The following is a 26,951-nucleotide window of genomic DNA, read 5'->3' on the forward strand; positions in this document are numbered from 1 at the left end:
TGAAAGTCTGAAAGTACACGCGTATATATGTAAAAAAAGGAGTATTGAAGGGTGTTTTTTTTTCCTTTAAATTAATTTGGAGTTCTTTTAGAAACAACTAATCCCAGAGATGCCTTTTTTAAATAAAGTTACTTTTTAATACAGAGCTGTACTAAGAACTAAAGTGGTCAAAGCATTATTTTAAAATAGAAGCTGTTTTTTTAACGAAACTTTACAATAAGAGGAAATGGAACATTTATTGTATAATTTTCATGAGGCACTGTTGTGATTATAGCTAATGTAATTCCTGGTGTGTTTTGGGTTTTTTTAAGAACAAATATTTTTCCTGCATGTGTAGATGTTAGACATTCAACCACTATTCCTTACAGTGCAATGTTTCCTGTGTCTTTTCACTTTACATAACTGGACTTCTAGGTAAATAGGATATGCATTGTATAATTTAGTGTTAATATTTTTAACTGTTTCTAAGATCTAGCATTTAACATATAGATGTATGAGTGAAAGAATACTAGTTCTTAGCTAAAAAGCTTGTGGCTTCATTCCTGCGCTTGCCTATCTATAGCATAAGACCATAAAACTAAGGCTTAGGGCAGTTATTGCTGGCTTGGAGGTAATGATACACAATAAAACACTAGATCTTTAATGTGGATTTGATATCTTTGAATACCACAGTTGTTAATGCGTATAAGAGCTGCAAAAAGGTATCAGCTGTTAGACATGTACATCTGTTAATTCTGAAAGTAATGTTGAAACAAGTTTAAGATGTTATTTCTAGAAATGTTTAGCTTTTATAAATGCAGATTATATTTTAAAATATAAAATCAGATCTTAATACTGAAAAAAATCTTTCAGAACAGTTAACTTTGTGTCCCCCCCTCCCCCCAATACATATCCCAGCTCATACCCCTTCTCCTTGAAGCATTTCAGCAGTGTTGTAGAATCACAGAAAAAGTAAAGTTGTAAAGGACTTTTGAAGTCATGTGGTCCATACAGCATTGTCAAACAAATCCAGTAATGCATATGAAGATACAGTCTTCAGTCTCTTCCTTTCTCTTCCTTCTCATTCCCCATAATAGTTATTTTTTCAGTAAGCTATTAATAAATGTGAAAAATAAGAAAACAAATAACTATACTCTTTGCTTTGTAATCTGTATTAGAATTTGTCAGTATGCAGGTGGGTGATTTCTTGATCCACAGCCTGTTAGTGTTTAAAATAGAAGCATTGTTAGTCTTGTTTCATTACCCATAAAGGCAAGAAATGAAACTATTAAATTTTATCTTTTCTGCCATTATACAGATAGCTTTGATTATTAAATTTAACTGGTAGTTGTGTCTGGTCAAGCAACTTCTCCCTTTTATGGGAAATTGTCAGGTTTCTGGCATTTTAAAAGACCCAAGTATTATACTCTACTCTTTTATAATCATTCTGAAACTTTTAAGGATATTCAGTTTTGGCTTGGATTTTAAAGAAACCTAAAAAGTTTAAGCATAAAAATACCATTGAAGTTTAATGAACTTAGACATCTAGCTCCCAGAAGAACCTTTGAAATCCTGGCCCATTTTTCTTTTTTTTTTTTTTTTTTAGAATCAACAAAGCCACTAGAGTAAACTTGCTGCTATAGGATACTGTTTTATGAGTGGAAAATAAGAGCTGAAATATACTGCTCAATATTTTTAGGGGTTTAAGTGTCTTGTCACTCATCCAATTCAACCCAAAAAGGCTTAACTCTCAGCATGCGAGTAATCCCATAGAACTGGAACTGGAATGTGTTTTCTCATTTCTTTAAAATTGCATAAATGTTGGCAAGACAAGTATTTACAGTATTTACATGTCTTGGAAATAAATGGAGTTCTGATTGAAATATGTATTGAAAGTCCTAAGGCAAAGGTATTCCTTGCGCTTTTATTGTATTGAAATACAAAAGTTTTGATAGAGTAGCATTATTTAATATGAAATTATAAATTAAATTTGTGATAGTTTAACTCACAACGTTCTTTCTTGTTCCTCCAAGTGCTGCATCAGCAGAACAGGCAGTATGTGCTGCCTTAATAGTTTTAGTAGCTGGAGGACTCTTTTAAGCATATTATGTTCTGACAGTTTGAAGTCCCTAACACAAAGGTTTGATTTTAGCAAGTGAATAACACATTAAGACACTGGAGTTTACTGTAACGGCACAAAACCCTCATCAAATCTGGGTCCATAATGCATTTTGAAGTGCTCTCCTCTTTTTCTGAATTTGGTACCTGACAATTACTGACATATTTTTAAGAAATGTTCTGTTTATATAGTTTGGGAATAAAAACTTTCTTGGTCTGTTCTTAGTCTGCTTGCAGAAAGACCTTTGTAATCTTGCCGTTCTGAAAACGTGACATGTAAAACCACCTGTGGTAGGGCTATGTTAGCCAGTTCAGATCGTGAACTTGGCTGACTGCCTAGTCATGTGAGTGCTAGAGTTGGAGCATGGGAGGGGAGCAGCCATGCATTCAATGAGAGGATGAAGGCGGCATCAATTTAGATTGCTTAATTTGCAGTGAGAATCGTAAAATAGCATTATGTGACTGTAAAATAGTACCATTATAACATGATATTAAGAGCTGGTATTTTTAATTTTCATCAAGACAGGTTCCTAACTTGGACTGTGCATAAAGAACAAAACCGTGGACAAAGCCATTTATGTAGACTTTCAAATATGTGCAAATCAAACTGCCATTGAAGTATCTTGAAATAGTTACTGTTGTTCTAGTAATATTTTGTGGCTGTGGTAACTTACTGAGATGTAAATTGTAAAGCAGCGAGTAATAGGTCTTAACAGTAAAAAAAATTCTAGTTGTAGTCTTGGTTATACTTTTTTGTTGTTGTTGCCATTCTGACAGCTAATAATCAGCACTGATGGTGAAATATTTACTATGTGGAAAGATCCCCTGTACCAGTGTGCTGTCCCTATCATAAAAAAACAGCTGAATGATTTTGTCATAATGCATATGGAATTAACTTAAAGAATATTTTCATACTTTCTTTGCAGTTCATACCATAAAGTGGTTAACAGTTTACCTTTCCATAATACTCTGGAAAAACATAGATGCATACTAGCATTTAAGAATATTTGACATTACTGATTCTGCCATATAGTCATCATTTAAAAATAGGCAGTAGACTTGAATAATTTATAGGTTAAAAATGTCATTTGTATGACTAGCATCTGAAAGGCAATAAATATTTTTAAATTCAGAATTTAGTTCCTTGCATTATTATTATTCCTTGCATCTACTACTCTAGACTACTAAGATTGTATTTTACCCCTTTTTCTCTTGGATCATTGTATTGCTACTAATGCTGTAGGAATGTTCAGTGATTTTTATCTCTTATTCAGTGAAATCTGGAGAGCCAGCACAAAGGCATTTGTTTCATGCTTAACTCTGTACCTTATCCTGTTTCTTCTGTATTTATATAAAACCACATGATCCTGTGCACTTTGACATGGTTAAAATGAAAATAATTATTTGATTATGAACCAATGAATATACATAGCTGGAAACCATTATTTTCAAAGGGTCATTCATACAAAATTCTCCGAGCTAGATGCTTATCTTGACATATGGATTTCTATATGGGTATAAAAAAAAAAACCTGCTATTTTTTGATTTGTGACTGTCTGTATTCCAGCTCCAAGGTGCCTGTATATTAAATGTCATGCCTCATACCTCTCTAAATCTTGAGGTCCACCAGCTAATACAGTTATTAGAGCCAGCAGTGTGCCCAGGTGGCCAAGAAGGCCAATAGCATCCTGGCTTGCATCAGGAATAGTGTGGCCAGCAGGACTAGGGGAGTGATGGTCCCCCTGTACTTGGCACCGGTGAGGCTGCACATCCAATACTGTGTTCAGTTTTGGGCCCCTCACTACAAGAAAGATACTGAAGTGCTGGAGCGTGTCCAGAGATGGGCAGCAAAGCTGGTGAAGGGTCTGGAGCACAAGTCTGATGAGGAGCAGCTGAGGAAACTGGTGGTGTCTAGGTTGGAGAAAAGGAGACTTGGGAGACCTTATCGCGCTCTACGACTACCTGAAAGGAGGTTGCAGTGAGGTGGGGGTTGGTCTCTTCTCCCAAGGAGCAAGTGATAGGATAAGAGAAAACGGCCTCAGGTTGTGCTGTTGGTGGGGTTTAGGTTGGATGTTAGGAAAAACGTCTTCACCAAAAGGGTTGTCAAGCATTGGCACAGGCTGCCTCGGGAAGTGACTTGAGTCTCCATCCCTGGAGGTATTTAAAAGCTGTGTAGATGTGGTGCTTGGGAACAGGGCAGTGATGGACTTGATGATCTTAAAGGTCTTTTCCAACCTAAATGATTCTATGAAATTTTGCAGTATGTGTGCAGGCATATAGTTGCCCATCTTTACACTTCACTGCTGTTAGTGCTATTTACTGCTATTGTTATTTAGATGATGGTGGTGGTTGTTAATTAGAAATCTAATGATTAGACTAGTCCTTGTCTCTGACTTTCTCCTCAGCAGTACAGGGTTCAAGGCCTATCCCTACAGTGAAACCTCAGTACTGTTTAATTATGACAAAGGCCTTCTGTAAGCTACCTGGGACTCTTCTCATGTATAAGAATGAGACATTCTGCCAAACAACACTTGTATGTCTCTCTGAGTAGCTTCTAATGGCTAGAAAAGCCTGGCTATGGTTGTGCCTTGTGAAATGATCTTTTTGGGCAGTTTCTTTCAAATACTGAAAGGAAGGATCCTTTGACATCTGAGCTGTACGTGATGGCATTTGATGTGATCTGATTATAGCCTTGGTGCATATTTTCATCAAAAGGTTCTAGATGATGATGACTAAGTCAACATTTACTGACTTACTGCAATATTAAAGGGATATCTTTGCAACCATCACAGCCCCAAGTTAGAGATAAGACAGAGCACAGCATTCCTAGCAGGGCGACTCAGCCTTTAAAAGGGATGTGTTCTTCCTTTTTGCCTTCACTAGAGCACAATAGGGAGTCATCTGGAATCTCTTCTTGGTTAACTTGAGGGATGGTAGATTGGAGAGGACTTGGATGAGGGGACAAGAGATGACCTAAAACTCATAGGAGGCAACTCTGAGGTGTGTAGGTGTACTTGCACAAGTCTGCATGAGAAGTGTCTGCTGGCTTTAGGTTCCACTGGTGAAAGCACAGGTATGTACCGAAATATGGATGGAACAGAATGGGAGTAACACCAGCAGAAATAACATAGCTCTTTCTCATTCTCTCAGTGAAGCAATAAATGCTGTGATGACGACTCTATCTTATGACTTCAGACAATTCTAGGGTCTTACAAAACATATGAGAGAATCAGCATATGACAATGGAAGAGGTGAAAGAGAAATTTCCCAGATCCCGAATATCTTACATTCTTTCCGCATTATAGTGATAAATGAGAGATTGCTGGAGCCTGCAAAAGACATCAGCTAAGAAAGTGATACCATGTTTCCTTCAGGGTTTATGAATGTTTGTGTTCTCCTGATATTATGGTTGTGTGTAACTGACAAGAGGAAAGAAAAAGAGGTTTTGTGATAGAACATTTAGGAAAAGAGATGAAATCAAATTCTGTTTGGTTATATAATGTATTTATCTTCCAGCCTCTAGATTTACTTGCTTGTTTACTAGTCCCTTTTCTAAATAGGGCATTTTGACACAATTCAATCCTGGTTTAATGGACAGTTACAACAGAGGTATCAAGAGGAACTAAACTTTGTTGTGACCAAGTTGCTTCCAGTCACCTAGAAGCCACAGCTGTAGTGATGACAAGATCTGGCTTAATCCTTGAGAATTTAATGAAAATGAAATCTGTGATTCTTCCACTGAAGGGTAACTAGCTTGATTTATGTATGTATTTCCTTTCTTTGTTGCTGTGAGGTCTGAACTGTTCTGTGGTGTGGATGCTCATTTTAAGAGTCTGAAAAATCTCTTGAAACTAATTTCCCTTTGTCTTGGCTATTACCTCCTACTTCTGTGAAGCCTGGATTTAGATCACTGTAAGGCTAGTAGATCTGGAAATTGCAAAGAAATGGTGTATTATATCAAATTCCTATCCCATTTTGTCATCATTTTTCATGAATGCTTCCAATAAGAGCACTGAAAGAGGTATCCTTACAAGACAGGAGCAGGGAGAACTTATGCCTTTATTTTTTTCATTACAAATAAGAATCTCATATTCCAGATCTTTGATACTTGCCTGCATTCATCTATCATTTCAGGTCTTAGTTGATGATTTCAGCCTGCATGGTTCCCTAGGTAAACCATCAAATTTGCTTTGTGGTTTTCAGCTCTCAGGATTTTTACTTTTCATACGTGTTCAACCAACCTGCAGAATATACCTTGCTTCACTGGTAAGGGCATCTCATTATCAGCACAGAATCTTGCCCTTTGATCTTTTGAAAGAATTAGTAATAACTAAATGATTGGAGGTCATGAAAGTGCCCATGAGACAAAGGATCCATACTTGGATTCAGATGTAGGGTTAATGAGAGCAGTGTTACTTTGACATTTAGCATGAGCTTACCTGTTTTCAGTAAGAGAGAAAGCGTGCTTCAGTTTCTGGCATAAACCACTGGCCTCTGACATCTAAGTGACATTATTTCAGGCATCAACTGTTCTCCAGACAGAGATAGCCAGTAGGTAATTCAGATAGGGCATTGCTATGGTGTTGAAAGTCCTGCAACAGATTTTCTTCAAGTGTGCAATCAGATTCTTCTCTCTTCTCTTCTTTGTATTTACTCAGTCTAATGCATACCTCCTCTGAGGTATGACTAAGTTATATTGGGTTTTGAAAAAATACTTCTGCTCAATTATTTTAAGTGGACATTGTGTCAAGAGGCAAGAAGGAGGACACCTGTCTGGGTTTTGTGTTCTTTGCCTCCTCTTTGTTATCAGATTTTGTTAGCAGATAACATCAACAGACAGCACTTAAACAACAGTAACAGATATTTTTTTTAAAAAAAAGGATTATTAATGTACACAAGGGAACATCCATCAACTATAGTAATAACCATAAACAAGAACAAGAAATGCTAAGTTTTAATCCCAGGAAGCCTTCAGCTTTGACTCCTTGCCCAGATCATTCTAATCACCCAGGATCTGAAGTGAGCCTTCCTCTCACATACTATGGTACAGGGGCCCTTTAAGAAACTGAGGGGTAATGCTGCACTGAAGATTGACAGTTGCAGTTTAAGCACTCGTGGTATTCTTTGGTGTTAGCTGAACCTAGTGAACTCCCCCATCCAGTTCTTAATCCCTTTGCCTATTCTACCTGATATATACCGTTGTAAAATGGGACAAATCCTGTATGTTTTGGTTTTTTTGTCCACTATGTCAAGTGTCACTACCTCAGATGACCTACATGCTCTTTACTTGTCAGTCAGTGAAATGCAGCTATTACCTGAATTTCAGAGCCTACTGTTCCAAAACAAGACATTAACTAAACAGTTTGCAAGTTAATGAAAAGATGTTTCTGACTAATCTAGTGGCCTTCTGTGATGAAGTGACTACATGAGTGGACAAAGGAAGAGCTACGGTTGTCATCTACCTGAACTTCTGTAACGCCTTTGATATGGTATCCCCCAACATTCTGACTGCTAAATTGGAGAGATATGGGTTTGATGGGTGAACTATTAGATGAATAAGGAGTTGGCTGTGTGGGCACATCTGAAGAGTTACAGTCAATGGCTCAATGTCCAAATGGAGACCAATAATGAGTGGTGTCCCTCAAGGTCCTGTATTGGGATCAGTACTATTTAATATCTTCATCAATGACAAACAGTGGGATTGAGTGCACCTTCAGCAGCTTTGCAGCTGACACCAAGATGTGTGATTGCTTGGGGGAAGGGATGAACCCCAGAGTGACCTGGACAAGCCTGGGGATTAGGCCCATGTGAACCTCACAAGATCAACAGGGCCAAGTGCAAGATCTTGCAGCTGGGTTGGGTCAGTCCCCATTATCAGTACAGACTGGGAGATGAATGGATTGAGAGCAGTCCTGTGGAGGACTTGGGGATACTGGTGGATGATAAACTGGACATGAGCTGGCAATGTGCGCTTGCAGCCCAGAAAGCAAATGGTATCCAGGGCTGCATAAAAAAATCCCCAACCCTAGCTAGCAGGTACAGGGAGGTGTTTCTCACCTTCTACTCCACTTTCATGAGTCCCCACCTGGAGTACCGTGTCCAGCTCTGGGGCCTCCAGTACAAGAAATATATGGACCTGTTGGAGCATGTCAGAGGAGGACCACTAAAATGATCAGTGGTCTGGAACACCTCTCCTGTGAGGAAAGGCTGAGAGAGTTGGCATTGTTCAGCCTGGAGAAGATTCCAGGGAGACCTTATTGCAGCCTTTCAATATATAAAGAGGACTCACAAGGTTGAGAGACTTTTTACCAAGGGCTCTAGTTGACAGGACAAGACGTAAACCAGTTTTAAATTGGAAGAGGGTAGGTTTATGTTGGATATAAAGAGAATTTTTTTTTATGATGAGGGTGGTGATACACTGAAACAGGTTGTCCAGAGAAGTTGTGAATGTGCCCCACCCTTGGAAGAGTTGGAAGTCAGATTGGATGGGGCTTTGAGCAATGTGATTTAGTGAAAGATGTCCCTCCCTGTAGCTGGAGGGGTTGGTCTAGGTAATCTTCAGAGTCCCCTCCAAGCCTAATCATTCTAGGTTTCTGTTACTATATTTCTGTAGCAGTGCTTGTTTCATCATTAAAATCTAGATATGAAACAGTCTTGCTTTGTTTACCTGTTCCATAAAATTATGTTAATGCTGTATGCATGTAATTTTCTTTACATTATAAGCCAATTTCTCGCAGATCTCATTTCAGATTCCTCTGACATGATTTTGGAATGCCATATGAACCCGTATTGTTTCTTCTTTGCTAAAAAGAAATAAAACTTGAAATAGTTTGGCTGGAATTAGCCTCCCCTGGCCTCATACATCTGAAAATTAGACCTCTCATCTTCCTCCATAGTAAAGGGATGAAGAAATAACTTATTTTACTGTCTTGTATGAAAATACATATATCAAAATATGTATCTTCAGAGAGGCATGTCTACACAACAGTTCATCCTTTCTCTTTCCCCATTGATTATTGAAGGAATTTAGACAGCTTTGTTAATGTTAATTACATGAGCCAAGATGAATGTGACAATTGTGTTACGTTACTCTAAGTCAACAAATGTACCTTGACTGTGGTATTTCATGGGGAGGATAAATACCCCAAAATATCCTTCCTAGGTTTATTAAAGTGGATCTTAAGCTATAAGAGCACAGTATGAGCTTGATAATTTGTGGTAATTTAAAATTAGTTTTGATAGTAGCAAAATGGTAGTTTATTCCTTTCATATTTGGATAACCCCTTCTGCCTAAATAGCGCTTGAGCCTTTACAGGCACCTTTTTTTTGATAAAGGTATTCTGAACATGCCTGTGCCTAGTTGAAGTCTTCAGTGTTTGAGAGGTGCATCTCATTCCCACCTCAGAATAATTGGAGATTTGCTGGTTGGTAACCAAGAATGGAGTCCATATGGGAGGAAGCAGACAATAGCTGTGCTGTTCTGAAATGTGTTCCCCACATGGAATCCAAGATGCAGGTTCCTTCCCTGCCCTTATTGAATCCTCCATTTCCAGCTTGTGTATCAACAAAGGATGAAGGACAACGCTATGCATTGTGCTCTCTCTAGTTTAGAGAAAGGGTGGGTATGAGCTGAGAGCCAGTGCTCTGTCAGCTCCAACTTTTCAGCAGAATTACTTGGTCTTAGCTACATAGGATTCATACACAGCAAGGCTGTGTTTTTACAAGCAATTTGAGCCAGTTCAGTTATAGGCTACTTTTGAAAGAAGTCTGCTGTTCCGCATGTTTCCCTCTGTCAGCACCTGTGTTGTGGGGGCTGCACCAGGAATGAGATCATGTTGATCAGTATAACAAAAAAAGAAAAAAAAACCCTGTTTTGCAGCTGGATTAGTTCCTTGATCCTGTTACTTTTGTAGTCTTGTAGTCTTAGCACAAGACAGAAGGGAGGAAAGCCAGTCCTTCTGTGTTTGGTGGCAACTCTTGTTTAGATAAGGCTGTCATTCAACAACTGCTTTAAGCCAAACTGTAGAATCCATATGGATGGGATGTCTGAAGCTGTTGAGAATGAATCTATTGAGAATGAATAAACTTATTATTGCTTTTATGAAGAATAACTTTCAAAGTGGTTCACTTTGGCGAGTGGAATTGACTTGAGATTTTTACTATCTGTCTGCAAGATTATATGTAAAAATGCCTGTTGGTATGTAAATACAAATTTTATGAATGAGGAAAGAAACCTTTGTATGTGTCTTGTATATTTCCAGTATGGGTTTACAACTCAGTCCAGCTTCCATTAAAAGCAAGGGCAAAAACTTACTGGTTCAAAGTTGCCTTCTGAAACCCTCTAATATTTTAGGTATCGATTCTACAAATCATCCGCATAAACCAGCTTACATCTATGACAGTTGCAGTAACGCTAATTTTGTCTTTCTTTGATATTTTGTCAATAAACTACAGGTTTTACAGTGTGTAGTAAATACACTTTTTACACTAGCATTTCAGCATGTTGTCTAAGTGTTTGGAAATGAATAGCTATTTGTATATTAAAACCTGGGCAACTATTTTGGGTTTGTTGCAATATCCTTGGGTGGAAAGGTACAGACCAATGCATGAGATGTCTGTTGTATAGCAACTTGTTTTTCTTTGATAACTTGTTTACGTGACAAAAAGAGAGGGTTTATCAGATGAGTTTCATATTCTAATCTTCTGACTTTCTTCTCTTTAGGTTGCAGCAATCTATAAAGATTCAAGTATTGGAAATCTTATAAATATAGTTATTGTAAAATTAATTGTAATTCACAATGAACAGGTAGGAAAACTAAATATTGAAAAGATTTCTTTCTAATAGAAGAAACTAAATACATGAATTTGCATTGTAATTCCGAAGTTTAAAATGTTTTAGTTTTAAATACAGAATATTTTCTTTAACTATAAAATTATCTTTTAAAATAAGAGACTCTATGTCAAATGTGAGGTTAGCTGCAGAACCTCTATTTAATGCCTGTATTTCCCCATCTCTCTACTAGCACCTCCTGTTGACTTAAATGGACATAATTTGAACTAAAAGTTTACAAATGGAAAACATTTGAATATTGGTATATATTCTTCCTGTACACAAATCGCCTCATACATCTGAAGTTATGCTTATGGCATAACTACCGAAAGTGTGGTTATTCACATAGAAACATGACAGGGAAATGAAAGCTTTTATAGAGGGTTTTCAGCCCTAACAGCTGTAATATTTTAAGATTGTAAGATGTGTACACTTTTCAAATACATGACTCTATATTTATTTATCGTAAATGTCTTGTCACTCTATTAAAAAAAATATTTAACACCTGGTGCATGCTCACACACATTGATTATAATAATGTGTTTCCATGACTGGTGACTTGTAGCTAAATTAAGATCTGATCCTGCAAACAAATCTGTGTGAGAGAACTCTTATTGTGGAGTCGCGCTGACTTCCTATCCACACACAGCCATTGTTTTGCAGGTTAGGGTCACAAATGACAAAGTAATAAGTGCAAGGGCATGAATATTAAACCCCTTACTTGTTTTTTTTTTGTTGTTTTTTTGTCTTTTTTTTTTTTTTTTTGCCATTTATTGCTTAGGAAGGACCAGCTATCACCTTTAATGCAGCTACCACTCTTCGTAACTTTTGCTTATGGCAGCAAGCACAAAACACTTTGGATGATGCTCACCCTTCTCATCATGATACTGCTGTTCTTATCACTAGGTACAGTATTTGAAATAACTGTTGTTACAGAGCTAGGTGAGACAAATGCTTTGGGTATTTTTACATCATTTTTTTAACCATTTCACTGATGTTTTTCATAGATAATTGAATTCAATGAAGACTGTCTTGCACTTCCCAAACGACTAATTATCAATACATGAGCTATTACTCTGACAGTGATATATGTTGTTAACTAACCATCTGATGAACCTTTCATTAAAGATGATGGAAATTACTTAGACCTGGGATTGCTACAAGGAAATGAAGTCTTTAGTGATTGTACATATATGTGATAGGAATGGAGTGTTGTATGTAATGGAATCAGCTGAATGATGCAGTGACTGTGAGCTCCTGGTAGCCCAGGCATAATTTGAACTAAAAGTTTACAAATGGAAAACATTTGAATATTGGTATATATTCTTCCTGTACACAAATCGCCTCAGTGAAGGTTCTGATGTTCATCCACTGAGATTCGTTTTCTCTTTTGCTGTTCATTTTCATTTTTTTCCCCTAGTGTTCAAGTTAGACACACTCCAGCACTTCCAACTCTGATATTTGTCCTGAATTTTATGTTGTTTTGGCAGATGGTCCACTACATAAGTTAGTTTCAAGTATACTGTAATCTTCATGTTTTTCAGCAGCGTTTCATGCTTGGTCTCCCTTTTTCATTGTAGAGAACTAACATAATATTTGAATTTTTATTCTTTGCAAGCCAGATAGAAGGCAATACCGTGAGCTTAGTCAGGTGAATTTAAATGACTTCTTTCACTGGAATGCAAATTGTTTGGACTGTAAGATTAAAAATTGAGAATCAGATTTGCAGTTGCTCTAATTAAACAGCAACAGTGAAATACTTTAAAAATGTTATTTTATTTGTTGTAATATTAAATAAATCTTTTCCTTCAAGGGAAGATATCTGCAGAGCTAGAGAGAAGTGTGATACTCTTGGTGAGTTACTCTTTTTTTTAATCAGTATGATTTTATAACAGAAAATATATGAGCATTTCCCTGTAGGGAGAAAAATCAATTAGGAATAAATCAGAAAATAAATGTAAAAATTAAGTCACATAGACAAAGAAATCAACTTCTCAATGCCATACTGCCCCGGTATGTACTTTGGTGCCAGGTGGCTGATCATTTTGTGTAAATCTGCTGCATAGTTGAGGCATGACTTTCAACTCAGGTGCCATAGTATTTTCTTCTAGAGTCACTCCTCCTACATGAAAATTCATTCTGTTAAGCTTTTATATAAGGATTCAATCTTGCAGGTTTAGCAGAGCTAGGTACAATGTGTGACCCACTACGCAGCTGTTCTGTAAGCGAAGAAAATGGATTGAGTGCTGCTTTTACTATAGCGCATGAACTTGGACATGTGTAAGTACCTATTTTCCGGCAGGTAATTTTTTTTTTATTATTATTTCATTTTTAGTATGACCAATCTCCTGTGATGGGCTCTATTTCTAGAAGGATGCAGTCTGCTACGTTCTTTTAGAAGTCATTATTTTTGCCCCTTGCAGTGAGCTAGCTCTACCCCAACCTAGAGACAGAAAAATAGTGAATTTTATAACCTGGTTTATATCTTTAATTGTGGGAAATACTGGCCATACAGCTGCCTTCTGTCCTTTTGTCATACGAACTGGTTGGAACACTGGGACAGGTATCTTCAATGTGCAACTACAGTCCTGTTAACTCCAGCTGCATTCTAGTGCTGATAGGAATTTACCTTTAAGAAAAAGCAATTAATGTAACGCAGAAATAATCTTCCTTGTGTTTGATCCTTTCAGAATACAATAGAGTAACACAAAGAGAAATACTTTACACAGAAAAATAAGAGGAGATGACAGCATTTTATTTTATGAAGCATACCTCATCAGTGATGGCAGAAAGGTGCTATACTCTAGCTCCATGAGGCATGCCACAGTGTAGGTAACGACGACGTTACAGAGCTCAGTAGCTAGCTTGTTAATTTTCATGTGCCTGGAAGTTCATTTAGATATATGCCATTTGCCATGGTACTTAAACCATATAAAAGATATACAATAAGAGGATGTGTTAGTTGCATAAATATTATGTTGATGTGCTCTGTAGTTTGTTTTTGTTTACTGAATAATAAGAGTTAGGATGTGAATATTGGGGTAATATGTTATGGATAGTCTAACGATGGCCTGTGTATTCAATTGAGGAAATGGGATGTTCATTTAAAGTGGCATACTCCCAAAACTGGAATTTCTCTGGTGAACTAAAGAACTATGTAATTGTAAAATTCTTCATGTGCCCAGCATTATATAATAAGGAGCATTTTGGATAAGGAGAGAATTTTGAAGGCATTTTTCAGATACCTATTGCCATAATGTCAGATAGTCATATTAAGTGTGTCCCATTAAATTTTAAGGCATTTTCAAACTCAAAACTCAAGCATTTGCTGCTACAACAAAGAGAGTTTCAATTAATTATTGCTGAATTTGTTTTGGAGTTTGTCTGTTTTCCTTTTTAGATTTAATGTGCCTCATGATGACAGTTTTAAATGTAAAGAAGCTGGAATTAAACATCAATACCATGTGATGGCTCCTACTTTAAATTACCATACAAGCCCATGGACCTGGTCAAAGTGCAGTCAAAAATATATTACTGAATTTCTTGAGTAAGTATCAATATAATGCTATGGTTTTGGGTTTGTTGGGTTTTTTTGTTGGTTTTTTTTTTTCCAATTCCATGTCTTTTTTAGAAGTATTTTAAAGGTATTGCTTAAATAGCATTTAGTGTTGTTCTTGGGTTTAACCAGTGACTTGTAGGGCCTCAGTCCTCCAGAAAAATGAGTGCATTTACTTCTTTGCATGATTCATAACCTTCTTAAAGTTGCACTTGGCATATAAGGCTATGAAGATTTATTTTTTTTTTATAAATATAGTGGCGTTGGCTATTGAAAATATCTGTACTATGATTTTAGTAGGTTAGAATAGGCACACTTTATTTCTGAAAGTTTTTCTTTAAAAAATAAGTGGTAGGTATAATTTGGCAGTACCATCTTTTTTCCTGTAAGAGTGTGAAAATGAGAAATGACAGCCAGAACACAAAAAACCTTAAGCTTTGTTTGGTGCATCTAATGCAAAATCCAATAAAAGAAAATCAAGTGACCTGGTTTATTTTATTAATTTTAATTAAAGTCATTATATAGGCATGCAAACCCATAACTCCACCAAGATATGCATGTGTAAGTGCTGTGTGAGTGGGCTTCCAATGAATTGAGTGTTCACATTTTGTTTCTGTTTTTACAACAGTACTGGTTATGGTGAATGCCTCCTAGACAAACCTAGTGGAAGAATATATGATCTTTCCTCTCAGCTGCCTGGGTCAGTGTATGATGTCAACAAGCAGTGTGAACTTATGTTTGGTCTTGGGTCACAAGTGTGTCCTTATCTGGTGAGTGAACAACACACAGTCACACTCATTCTATACTAAAAATTCCTGAAAGGCAGGTTTAGAAATGGAATTTCAGGACTTGGGGTTCTGGAAGAATTTGGAAGAAATATGTCTAAGTTCAGGTTATATTCTGTTGAAGGGGGAAGAGTTCAGTGGGCAGCATTGCTGCTCCATATACTAGAAATATATAGAATTAAAAAGTAGGATGCGGTCATTTTGATTTGTACATCTGTGAATGTGATTATAATTACTTTGGAAGATCTAAAACTACATAAATTAAGGCTTCCTGCCACTGCTGAAAGGGAATTAGTTCAACACTTTCTACAAATGTTTTCACATTATAGCTCCTATCTTACACTAACAGGTCTTTCTTATCTGCTTCTTTTAGTGCTTTTTAAAAATTTATAACTTGAAAGTTAATATGTTAATTCAAATATTTGTTCTAAATATTTGACCCAAAGTGTAGATTCCCTCTACTCTGTCAAGAGTCAAAAATATTTTCATGCCTGTTAGAATGTAATATTTGTATACTTAACCAAAAATTTCTTTAAAGCAAAATTGGGATCTGGAAAGGAAACTTGAGATTAATATTGAAAAGTTGTATTTTGAAAAAATAATGTGGTCAGTGCAATATAAAATAAATACAAATATAACGTTGTGACTTCATTACTGTCAAGATGTCATGTAGAGTTAGATTTTGGACCAACTTCTTAAATACCTCTACTAGTATTGCATGGCTTGTCGGAGCTGTTTAAAGGACTGAATTTCAGATCAGATTTGGAATGAATTAAGCGGAGTTTTTGGTGAGGTAGAATGTTTAAGAGGAGTCAGGCTTTATGGGAATATTATAGAAAAGTAAAGAAGGATTCAAAGAGCTGAAGATGGTGTTCCTGAAGAATGCTTTGCAAATTTTTTAATCCATAAAAGTTATTTGTCCATTAAGAGTTGAAAAGGAGGATTTCTCTTCCATTTTGTAGTCAGTGCATTTTAGGAAGAATTCCAGTTAGAGTATTTTTCTGGGGATTATATGCAAACTGTGCTGTATAGAATCAACTGTAACCTCTTACCTCCTTTTTTTTATTAGATTTTCTACTAAATTAGAAAGTTAAGTTATCTATTACTTCTAGTGGGATCACTTCCAAATATTCCACATTCCTGCCTAGCCTTAAATTAAATTAATTTTGGTTTTGTGAGGTTTTATCTGTGGAAAATGGTAGTACTAATAGCAAACGCTAAGCCCACATAGTGCAAGAAAACAATACAAATACCCAGCTAATGTCTAAAATGGTGTTACAGGTACAACAGAAGTAATCTTGTTTTCTTTTTAGAAACAATGCAAACGCTTATGGTGCACAAGCACAGAAGGTGTTCACAAGGGTTGTCGTACTCAGCACATGCCTTTGGCTGATGGAACAGTTTGTGGTGTGGGAATGGTAAGCCTTGATTTCTTTCTTGGTACTTGCGTATGGCAAAATTGTTGATGTAGATAAAAATCGGTGCTTGCTGTGTGGCAGTACCGCACCTGTCGCATCCTGGTTGTGTGAATGGTATCTACGTGATACCTGCAGTTTCTCATAGTCCTATAATATTGTGACATAAGTAACATAGGTGTCTGTTCAGAATAATTAAATAAATTTACAGTTGCCACATTGGTTAAAAATAGGTGGAAGACCTCAGGGGAAAGTTGCCATCTTTCCTTCTGTTTGAAAAATTCAGATCATTTTAACAAGTAGGGTGTTTTCTTCATTGGTAGTGCTCCAAAGTTGAATTTCCTGGATACAAACCATATCAAAAGCATGTTTCCCGCAGTTTGTCTTGTGCAGGCTGTTTCACTGAACCAGAACAAATTAAGTATGAGTGAGTTAGGTGGAGGAGTACACTTTTTTGGAAAGACTGAGTCTTTGGGTTAGAATCCTGGTTTGAGTAGATATTTGCCCATTTTATCTGTTTTACACAAAATAAGAAAGCATGTATCAGTACCTCTTCACCTACTCTAGTAAGTTCCTTTACCACACATAACTCAAATTCATATACTGTCTTGCCTATTGTAACATAATTCAGGATGCTTGGATCTGTTAGTGCTAAAAATCAGGAGCTGTCTTCTCACTTATACCCTAATGCATAGGGCTGCCTGGTTATATGAGGTATGTACTGAATGCTTTGGTTACAAAAAAAAAAAGAAGAAATGGAAGCTGGGTTTCCTATACCCAGTTCATTCCTTTATTTGGTAGAGTGTTTGGATGATGAGAATGCAGCTCACTCCTTCATCTGGCAGGTTGTTTTTGAATGCAGATCTTGATCTGTATCCTTGGATAATATAACTTTTCTTGGGCTGTCCATGAGGATCATGAATACCTAATCAGGACATGTAGTCAAGGGAGTTACAGAACCTTGATAGAAACTGTAGTGGTGGAGGCTAGTTGAATCCAGAGTTATCGGTGAAGATTTGAGGGGTTTAGTTTTGGATTTGTATGTAGTTTGGGAAGTGAACAGAAATTAGGTGGTTGAGTTCTATGCTGATCTGGTCTTTGGCTTTTCTATGTCTCAGTTCACCACCAGCACATAAAAGTATTTTCTTACCTGTCAGGGGATTGGGAGAATAAATATTTCAGAGATCTTTTACAAGCTCAGTTATGACACTGATTATCAAAGTATAGCTGGTTATGTTGAGCTGCTTTTAATAGTAGTGTGCTTTGGCAGCTTCAGGGACTGTGGGAGCAATGTTAACTTTTTATCTTTTGATAGTTTTAGAGGTTCAGAGATGATTAAAAAAAAATGTAGTCTAATTTCTATGTATAATAAGCTGCTACATTTCATTCAGTTATTACTAAATTTCCCCCAATATTTTTTAATCTTTACAGTTGCTTTTTTTTCTTTTCCTGTATTTGGTAAGATAGTAGTAGTGATCAATTTGAAGATACTGTCTTAATGGATCACAACTTAGTGGATAAACTGTCTCAAACAGTTTCATTCTCTCTTGCAAGATTAGGAAAAGGTATTTGAAGGTTACAGTGGAAGCTTTGCTTGATTAGATCCTATGCATGCAGGTGGTGTAATGTTTAACCTATTTTTCAGTCAGTCACTGATCAGAAAGGAAGTTCGTCTTTATGTAAAACTTCAGGTGTAATCTTTAGTTCAATTGACTCTAATTTGCCAATATCAGATGACTTCTTTTATATAAGAATACAAAAACCTATTTTGTGCAATTACTCCAGTGAGCCAGTTTTCTGTAGGAAGTGAAGAGCTAATTACAGTCATTACCTCTGAAAGATGTAAGAAAGAGCATCAGTTGATCTGACAAATTATCATCTGTTCCTGTCTAAGGGGTAGCTCCTTTCAAGCTCAGTCAACAAGTTCTGTTGATGTTAATGGAAATAAGAAATGGCTACTAGGAATTGTAATTAATATTTGCCAGCAAGCTAAATAAATTTAATAGTTGGCATTTACAGCATTATTGCTGTGATAAATACAGAAAAGATCTATTTAGGGCATTTGTAATTTTAGTATCTACTTTTTAAGCTTAGATTTGACACATGAGTATTTTCACAGTAGTCTTTGTTTTTCTTCAGGTTGGGTGTCTGCTTAGTGGATCTTGCTGTATGGACTGTTCTAATAGTCCTTGTGTCTTTCCTTCCCCCAAAATACAAGAAGATATAAATCTACTAATAGCAGGGATACTCAAGTGAACGAGTAAACAGCTTTTCCCGAGTGCCTGCACATCCTAATGGAATATCTTCTTGCCATATGTATTCTATTAGCATGCATGCATTTTGAAAGAGAATTGTTTTTCATGTCTCATGGTGCACACACCTGTAGAGCTCAGTGACTTCTTAATGTATATAATATTAGTAGTACATATGGATAGCATTTTCTTAAAATGTTAAAAGAAAAATGCAGCCTAACATTTCAGTGTCTTATAGAGAATAAAGAAAATATTTTCTTGGGAATTCGGACATTTCCTGTGTTAATGTTATTAATTATCTAGAATTAATGTTACTAAAATAGAAATTTTTTAAATTTTACTTCAATTTGCTGTCTAGTCAAATGTCTTTGAGCCAACCAAACTGTACATTTTTCGTTCTAGAGTTACTTGGAAAAATGAATTTATTTTTGCTTGTTGGGCTTCTGCTGAAGTACGTGAAAATTTCTCTTCACTTCCTCTTTTTATACATTCTGAGTGCTTAGGTATGACAATAGCCTATAAGTAAAAATTCTACTGTGTCCAAGAACAGTTTCTCACTCCACTGGTATTCATGTTGTGTCTTAGCACTTCAGATGCTTTTAGTTTGCCTGTTCGGGTTCATAAAGATCTGTAGGAAGCTTCTGCCAGCTCTTCTAACATCACATAGACCTTCCCTGAAGCAGAGGATGCAACATTTAAATTCTTTGGCCTGACTGGTACTTCAGAGACAAAATGATAGTAAATATATCTAGACATGCCATACGTAAACATTTACTAGTTCTGCAGTGGTGAATTTCTACATACCACATGACTACATTAATCATTGCTTGAAAAGTGTTTCTGGTGTTCTTTTGTAAGAGAGATTATGAAATATAAGGTACACATTCCTGAATTGTCTTCCTAAATACAATTATATGACTAACCATGATATAAAATTTTTATTAGTGTTATTTTATTGTGTAATGAGGCACAATGACATGAAAAATGTCAAATGGTTAGTGCTTTTTCATGTTTTGTCTCTGTAATCAAAGCTGCTATGGGAGTATCTTCAGAATTAAGATATGTGCCATGTGATTAATTGGAAGTAGCCTGCTCACTGGATGCCACAATGGATTTCATATATACAGTTGTAATTTTTGTTGTGATGGTATGAACTATATGTACAATAAAAAAACATAATAAATCACAATAAGAAAAGTATTTATATGCTGGGTTGCGGACCAAGATACGATAGGAGGCCCCTATGTATTACAAGACATATGAAAAAGTTATTTTCCATTAGGTCAGAAACTGGTATGCTTTAATTGGCCTGATTTCCTTCTCTTAACCATCATAATTCTTGTCATCATGTTTCAGGTAGGAGCTAATTTGATGGATGTTTAGGAAATGTGCATGACTTGAAGCGGTGCTAAAAGAGCTGCTCCCTTAGGTTTTCTTGTTACATTCTAGTCAGAAATTTCTTTGTCTTTTGAAATTTCTGCAGACCAGCAGGCTCTTGATATTATCTGTTTGGATTATGTTTTCAATTGTTTTCTTTTCTTTTACTGTCTGTTTCTTTTATGTTTTGGGAGGCTACTTGATTTGAGGGATTTTGTGGTGAGGAATTTACTTTCATTTATACCCTGGGATAGTACAAAAGACTTCTCCTTACCTTGAGCACAGGAAGTTTTGGAGTGGTTTTCCTTTCTTTCTGAAATTCCAAAGATGTGAGTTTGGCCAGTGATTCAGGTTTTGGCATCTTGGATATCTTTGTTCAGATTTAAAAACCAACAACAACCCAAACCCCATAAATTAATGTTAGTAGATAGAATCCCTAGATTCACTGGATTTGTTCATAATTCTAAATCTACTGGGTACCATCGACCGTAGCGTTGTTGATGTCATTCACAGAAAATACTTAATCTCATTTTATGGAGGACCTAATTAAAAGGAGTAGTAAGCTAGTAGTATTATGGAAAAGAATATCTATGCTATTATGTATAACCGAATTGGTTACAAAGCAACTGACTCCCAAACTCTCCTTACACATATCCATCTCCGGTTTACACCTGCCTCAGAATCATGGCTTCTTTATCATGAAGCAATGCAGTTTATCGCAGTGTAGTTTAAATGATATTCCAGTGATGGTAACTCATCTGTTGGAGTTCGTGATGTACATCTGAGCCAAAAAAACCCAAACCACCTCCAAATAATAGCTGGTGAAACTGTCTGTCTTCTAGGAGTAGCATTCTCAGAACAAGTCTTTTTTTTTGCTCTGAAAAGAACAGCAAAAATACCCAATAAAATGTCTTTTTTTAATAATTATTTTTGAGACACTTGAGAGTTGCACTCTGATCCTTCCTGGACTCCTGAGCAGTATACAAATATGCCCATATTCCATTGATTCCTTGGACGTTAGAAGGCAGAGGTAGGATGTAGTGGATTGAAGCTGGGTTAATTAGCATTGATAATATACAACTGTGGTCTGGCTTCAGGGGTGTTGGGTTGGCCGATGTAGATACGGTGCAGGTGTGGCTGGTTCTGTTAAGTGGTTGAGAGCGTGAAGAGAAGAAGCAGAGAGAACACACACCCTGGATGAGGTGAGGAGAAGGCAGCAGAGGGACTGTGTGAAGTGTGCTGGTATGAGGTGGTGAAAGACCTTGTTGCAACTTGATAGGTTGGAGAGTGTTGCGACAGTAGGAGGTAGCTATCTGATTCTGACCCAAACTTTTTCATGTCCTGGAGCTGTCCTAGTGTTCTACATAGTGGCATTTTGCTACTTAAACACTGAAAAAACACGTGTCAGAGAAGTCTGGAAAGAGCTGTTTAACAGCAAGAAGGAGTCCACGTAATACAAATAATAGTTTGATTGGAAAGCATATGCCATTTTGAGAGAAATGTTTATACCTTCTATTCACTGTATATTCATTGTATATTGAGCTAGTGTGTCTAAAAATATCTAGAATAACTATTGAGTGAATTAAGATTTGATCCTACTCCCTTTATAGCCACATAAAGTGAGGGATACAGAGACAGTTGAGAATGGGGATGCAAACCAACAAAGAAAGAATTGCTTTGATCAGTAAAAGGAGTACCAGTCTCTGATTCTGAAGTATGTTTTCTGCAATTCAGTTGTAGGTTACTACCCATGTATTGATTTCTTTTCAAAACCATTGCATTGCTTGATTACCTCTTGAATGTAATACATGAAGACAGTTAATCTGAAAGAATAATTAATTCTATGTGTATATATGTAGATATAAAAAATTTGGATGGATTTTAACAGAGTTGGGTGATAGGGGGATGTGTTCATCATCTGGGAGGTAGCAGAATAATTTTTGAACCATAAAAACAAGGTGAAGTATATTTGAGAGCTCAAACCAAGAATTTTTACTGTAAACTGGGATTTTTGTGAAGTACTTTTCTGATGTGATTTTGGAGAAGTTTTTTCTGTGGGAATATCCCAAGGGAGAAATAAAATGTGTAGATTTTCTGCAATAAGAAATTGAAAATGTTGAAAAAAATTATTGAAGTATTGTGGGTTTTGTAGATAACATCATCTGAATAATAAAGGTAGGCTTGTTCGAGAATCCATGGGGTTTTTTTCTTCCTAGCAGCTGGTACAGTGCTGTGTTTTGGATTTAGTATGAGAACAATGCTGGTAACACACTGATGTTTTAGTTGTTGCTAAGCAGTGCTTACCCTAAGTCAAGGGTTTTTCAAGTTTCCCATGCTCTGCCAGTGAGGAGGTGCCCAAGAAGCTGGGGAGGGAGCAAAGCCAGGACAGCTGACCTGAACTAGCCAAAGGGGTATTCCATACCACGGAACGTCGTGCTCCATATAGAAAATGGGGGGAGCTGACCAGAAGCTGCCAATGGCTGCTGCTTGGGGACTGGCTGGGCATCGGTCAGCGGGTGGTGAGCAGTTGTGCTGTGCATCACTTGCTGGTTTTTGTTCCCCCTTGGGTTCTATTCCTCTCTCCCCCTCTCTTCTTAATTACAATTATTATTGTTGTTGTTAATATTATTTTAACTTTATTTCAGTTATTAAATTGTTCTTTTCTCAACCCATGGGTTTTATCTTTTTCTGATTCTCCTCCCCATCCCATTGTGGGGGTGGGGGGAGGGAGGGAGTGGCTGCATGGTGCTTAGTTGCTGGCTGGAGTTAAACCATAACAGTCCTTTTTGGTGCCTGTTTGGTGGGTCTCAGGCGCGTGACCCCGGGAATCGTGCACAGCAGCTTTGAGAGCAAATAAATCAACACTGTGACCAAAGCCGAGTTAGCTCAGTTGCAGAAAGGGCTATTGCAAAATACAGAACTCGTGTCTACTTCTGCAATGCTTTGTCCTTTTCATTTTCTCCTCATACTTGGGTTCAGTGTTCAGTCATCTTTGTTCATTTTAAAAGCACAGCAGCTACCTGTAGCGTCTGTGGAAACATGCTGGTGTCTAGAAATACATGAATTATTTTTCCTGAGCCCCCTTAAGGCTGCACAGAGCTCCAGCGCATGAAGCTATGTCCTTATACACTGAACATCAGTGTTTCAGTCTTTGCCCGAAGACTTTAAAAACCATGTGTATCTCTGGGAGTAGTCTGGAAAATACAGGCAGCAAGAATGAGCTTAAGAGTCCTTTTTCTGCTGTGAGCCATACCAGGGATGTGTATGAAGTACTTGATTTCAGGAGTGCTCTAGGCCTGTTCTGCATGCATCTATCACTGTCCTTGGCTCAACTGAAATTTAGCATAGCCTGGCAATTAATGCTTTAATAATTTCTTTCAAAATTGCTTTCCTGGAGATTTAGCAAGTTCAATAAGCTAAGGAGATAAGTTGGAAGTATCTGGAATCAGTTTGTTAAATCATAGTTTAATCCATAGGCAAGAGTCAAACAGTTTATTATAAGCAGGTAATTAATAAATCAAATCTGGGTGCCTTTGAGTTCATTGATCCCAAATTTGAACCATTAACTCTTCCTCTCTCCTCTGAAGATATAATAATTGCATGTGGATTTAGATCAGAATTTCTACCTTTTTGATAGAAAATCATTTACCTTGGCTAGAACGGAGTTGCCACTTACTGCAATCAGTATATTTGTAATTATGAACAATACCCACTTTACTGATGCATACTTTATATCTGCCGTAACAAATGTAGGGGAAAAAATTATGAGCAATTATATTTAAGTATATCAAAGTTCTGTATGTCATGGTATTCTCAGTGAAGCAATGATTCAAGCAAGCACAGAAGAACATCTGGAATGCATCTAGTGCCAGAGTTTTCTACTGTGACTTCATCATGTTGCTTCTGTAGGAATGCAGCAGAATAATAGCTGAGACAAGTTTGTTGAATAAGCTATTAAAATCCCAGATGTGAACATGTGCTTTGCATTTTTATGGATCAAAATAATGCTGTTGTGGGTATAAAATTTCATTTTACAACTCTGTCTTTTCCTGAGATCTCCCTTCAAGTTACTGTAAATATTTTTGTGGGTGGAAGAAGAACCTAAACTCTAGATCACTGTCCCATATTTGGATGCAGTATTTGTGAAGGGAGATTTAGAATCTTCAGCCTAAAGTAGGAAATAATTATTTTCTAAGATGCTAATGACAGTTCTTGGAATGGCAGGTTCTTAATGTTTTCTGATACTTACTTTATGGCTGCACTATGTAAAAGTCTATGTTTCATTGCTAGGTACTAGATACTAGGTACAAGAGGGTTTGAGTACAAAGGTACCCTGAGAGAATCTTGAAAAAACTAATAAGAACTAACAGTAAGCACTACAGTGAGAAATCATATGCCCATATGCAGTGAAATAATGGTGCCTTTTCGGTGTTTAGTTAAAGCATTAATTTTAGCATCAAGCAAGTGATTTTCTGGCCAGTTTGCTGGATCATTTAAGTGGTTGATGACAAGATAGATCTAGCTTTTGTTCTGTGTTTGCTTTGGGCTTCAAAATCATCTTTAATGGTCCTGTTCTTAAAGGTAGCCTTTCTGGGCTTAAAAGATATGGCTCATGTGCAAGAGTGGGTGTGATGACAAATTATACAGGCAGGCAATTTTATCACCAACTTGGATTAAACTCAGGCAGAACTCAGAAAGGAGAATTTGATTCTGTGACAAATTCCTATTTTGAGAACAAAATGATTGTTAGCATATGATCATAAGTATCAATATAATAAAAGCATATACTAATTAGAAAAATTTGCTTCTAGGAATTATTTTATGCTGTGATAAAACCACTGAACAACATTTGAGTTTGGTGTTATTCAGATGTATTCAGCAAGATTGCATACATAATTTTGGTATGTTCAGCAAAATGTCTGTTAGTTGATAGTTCCTACAGTAAACTTATAACTCTTGAGAAATTCTATGTTAACATATGGTATCTTGTAAATATTCTATTTTAGTATGTTGTGCTTAAATATACCACTTCGGATTTTCTAAAGCATACAAGTGAATTAGAATTCCAGCTGCCATAAGTCATCAATAGGATTAGCGCTGGTAATTCCTGCAGGTTCTTTGGAAAAAAATCATACATGCACCAATCATAACATTTTCATTTAGACTTTTTGGTCATGTACGTTTTGAGTAACCACTGAAGTGGATAAGTATTTGCAGAGTCAGGGACTTAGGTGGCACATACTTAGAAGCAAGAGATTGATCACTTGATTCTTCTGACACCCCCCCCCCCCCCCCCCCCCCCCCAAAAAAAAACCAAACCAAAAAAACCCTAGTAATTACAACTTTCTATAAATAACAACAGTTTATAGATGTGGGGTGGTGAAGTCTCAAAACTGACATGACCACAGCAGACTAGTCTTGCAATCTTCATAATCTTAATAATGTAAATCCCAGGAGACAAAATTACACCTTTATGTAAATTTTTAGTTGGAAATAGGTAGTTCTTCAGCAGGAAGAAAATCTGAAGTAATAGACATTGCAATGTAGTCTCTTGCTCTAAGAATTATTATCTAACTATTCATTTAGTTTTAATGGTAATAGTAAATTTGTTAAATTACTAGTAAATATAAAATTTCCGTAAAATATAAATAAATAAAAATAAATAAAATATTTTACACCTGTTATAGCTGTGAAAGTCTTGAGTTCAAGCATGAATCTACAGCATCCTCTTGCTTCAGCATAAACAAGGTCTTAAATTCTTGTCTGCTTTTCCCAAACAATCCCACTGTTCAGCATCTGGTAGTTTTCATAGAGAGCAAAGAACTCTAGACAGCGGTTTTGAAAGTATGATTACTGGGTAAAAAAATGTTAAAGGAATTTGAACATTTCATAAAATGGCCAGGCCCAGATTAAGACCAGTGAGCCCTTTAAATTTTGTTCTTTCTGTGCCTAAAATTTGCAGTAACCTTTTACGTACAAATTTTATTTTGTTTGACAACTGTGCAGCACTGCCGCCATGGAATTTGTGTGAGCAGAGAAATGGAGACGCGTCCTGTAGATGGAGAATGGGGACCATGGGGGCCTTATAGCTCATGTTCGAGAACTTGTGGAGGTGGAATCAAGAGCACCACCAGGCTGTGTAATAGACCAGAGTATGTTTTTTACTATGTTTTACATTAGTGCATGATGAAGACATTACAAGATAACAGATTGGTTCAAAACAAAGTGAACGTATTGTGGGTTGTGCAAATTGGTTTGAAGCACCAATAAAAAAAAAGCTTGTTTCAACCACGTTTGAAAAGAGAGAAGTCTACAGACTCTAATATGCAGATAAATTTTAGATTCCTCTTTTCTCTCAACTATGTGATTCATATTTATAGATATTTCTAAAGGTTTATTTTGGAAAAGTCTTTTTCTCTAGTTTAAATGCTGAAGGTTTCTTTATACATGGAGATGCTTTCTTTGGAGTAAAAACTGCAAAAATAAATAGATATATTTCCTGGTAATCCTTTAGTGAAACACTTGATTTGTGAAACACTTGATTAGCTCTGATGATAGGCTTTTTCACAACATCACCACCAGTAATGCCCCCAAGGAACACTGGTTACAGCAGTGTCATTTACAACTTACCTTTATAAT

At 36.6% G+C, this 26,951-nt stretch overlaps 1 protein-coding gene across 1 annotated transcript in view; it reads left to right on the forward strand.

Annotated features, from left to right (window-relative positions):
• Positions 1-26,951, forward strand: part of ADAMTS20 (ADAM metallopeptidase with thrombospondin type 1 motif 20) — a 100,773-nt gene that overhangs the window by 19,110 nt on the left and 54,712 nt on the right. The window contains exons 5-12 of the mRNA XM_037390125.1: positions 10,820-10,903; positions 11,709-11,833; positions 12,741-12,781; positions 13,102-13,207; positions 14,328-14,474; positions 15,112-15,253; positions 16,582-16,686; positions 26,319-26,464. Of these exons, the coding sequence (XP_037246022.1) occupies positions 10,820-10,903; positions 11,709-11,833; positions 12,741-12,781; positions 13,102-13,207; positions 14,328-14,474; positions 15,112-15,253; positions 16,582-16,686; positions 26,319-26,464 (896 nt within the window). The remainder of the gene's footprint in view (positions 1-10,819; positions 10,904-11,708; positions 11,834-12,740; positions 12,782-13,101; positions 13,208-14,327; positions 14,475-15,111; positions 15,254-16,581; positions 16,687-26,318; positions 26,465-26,951) is intronic.

Source organism: Falco rusticolus, chromosome 5, assembly GCF_015220075.1.
Source record: "Falco rusticolus isolate bFalRus1 chromosome 5, bFalRus1.pri, whole genome shotgun sequence".
NCBI classification, from domain to species: domain Eukaryota; kingdom Metazoa; phylum Chordata; class Aves; order Falconiformes; family Falconidae; genus Falco; species Falco rusticolus.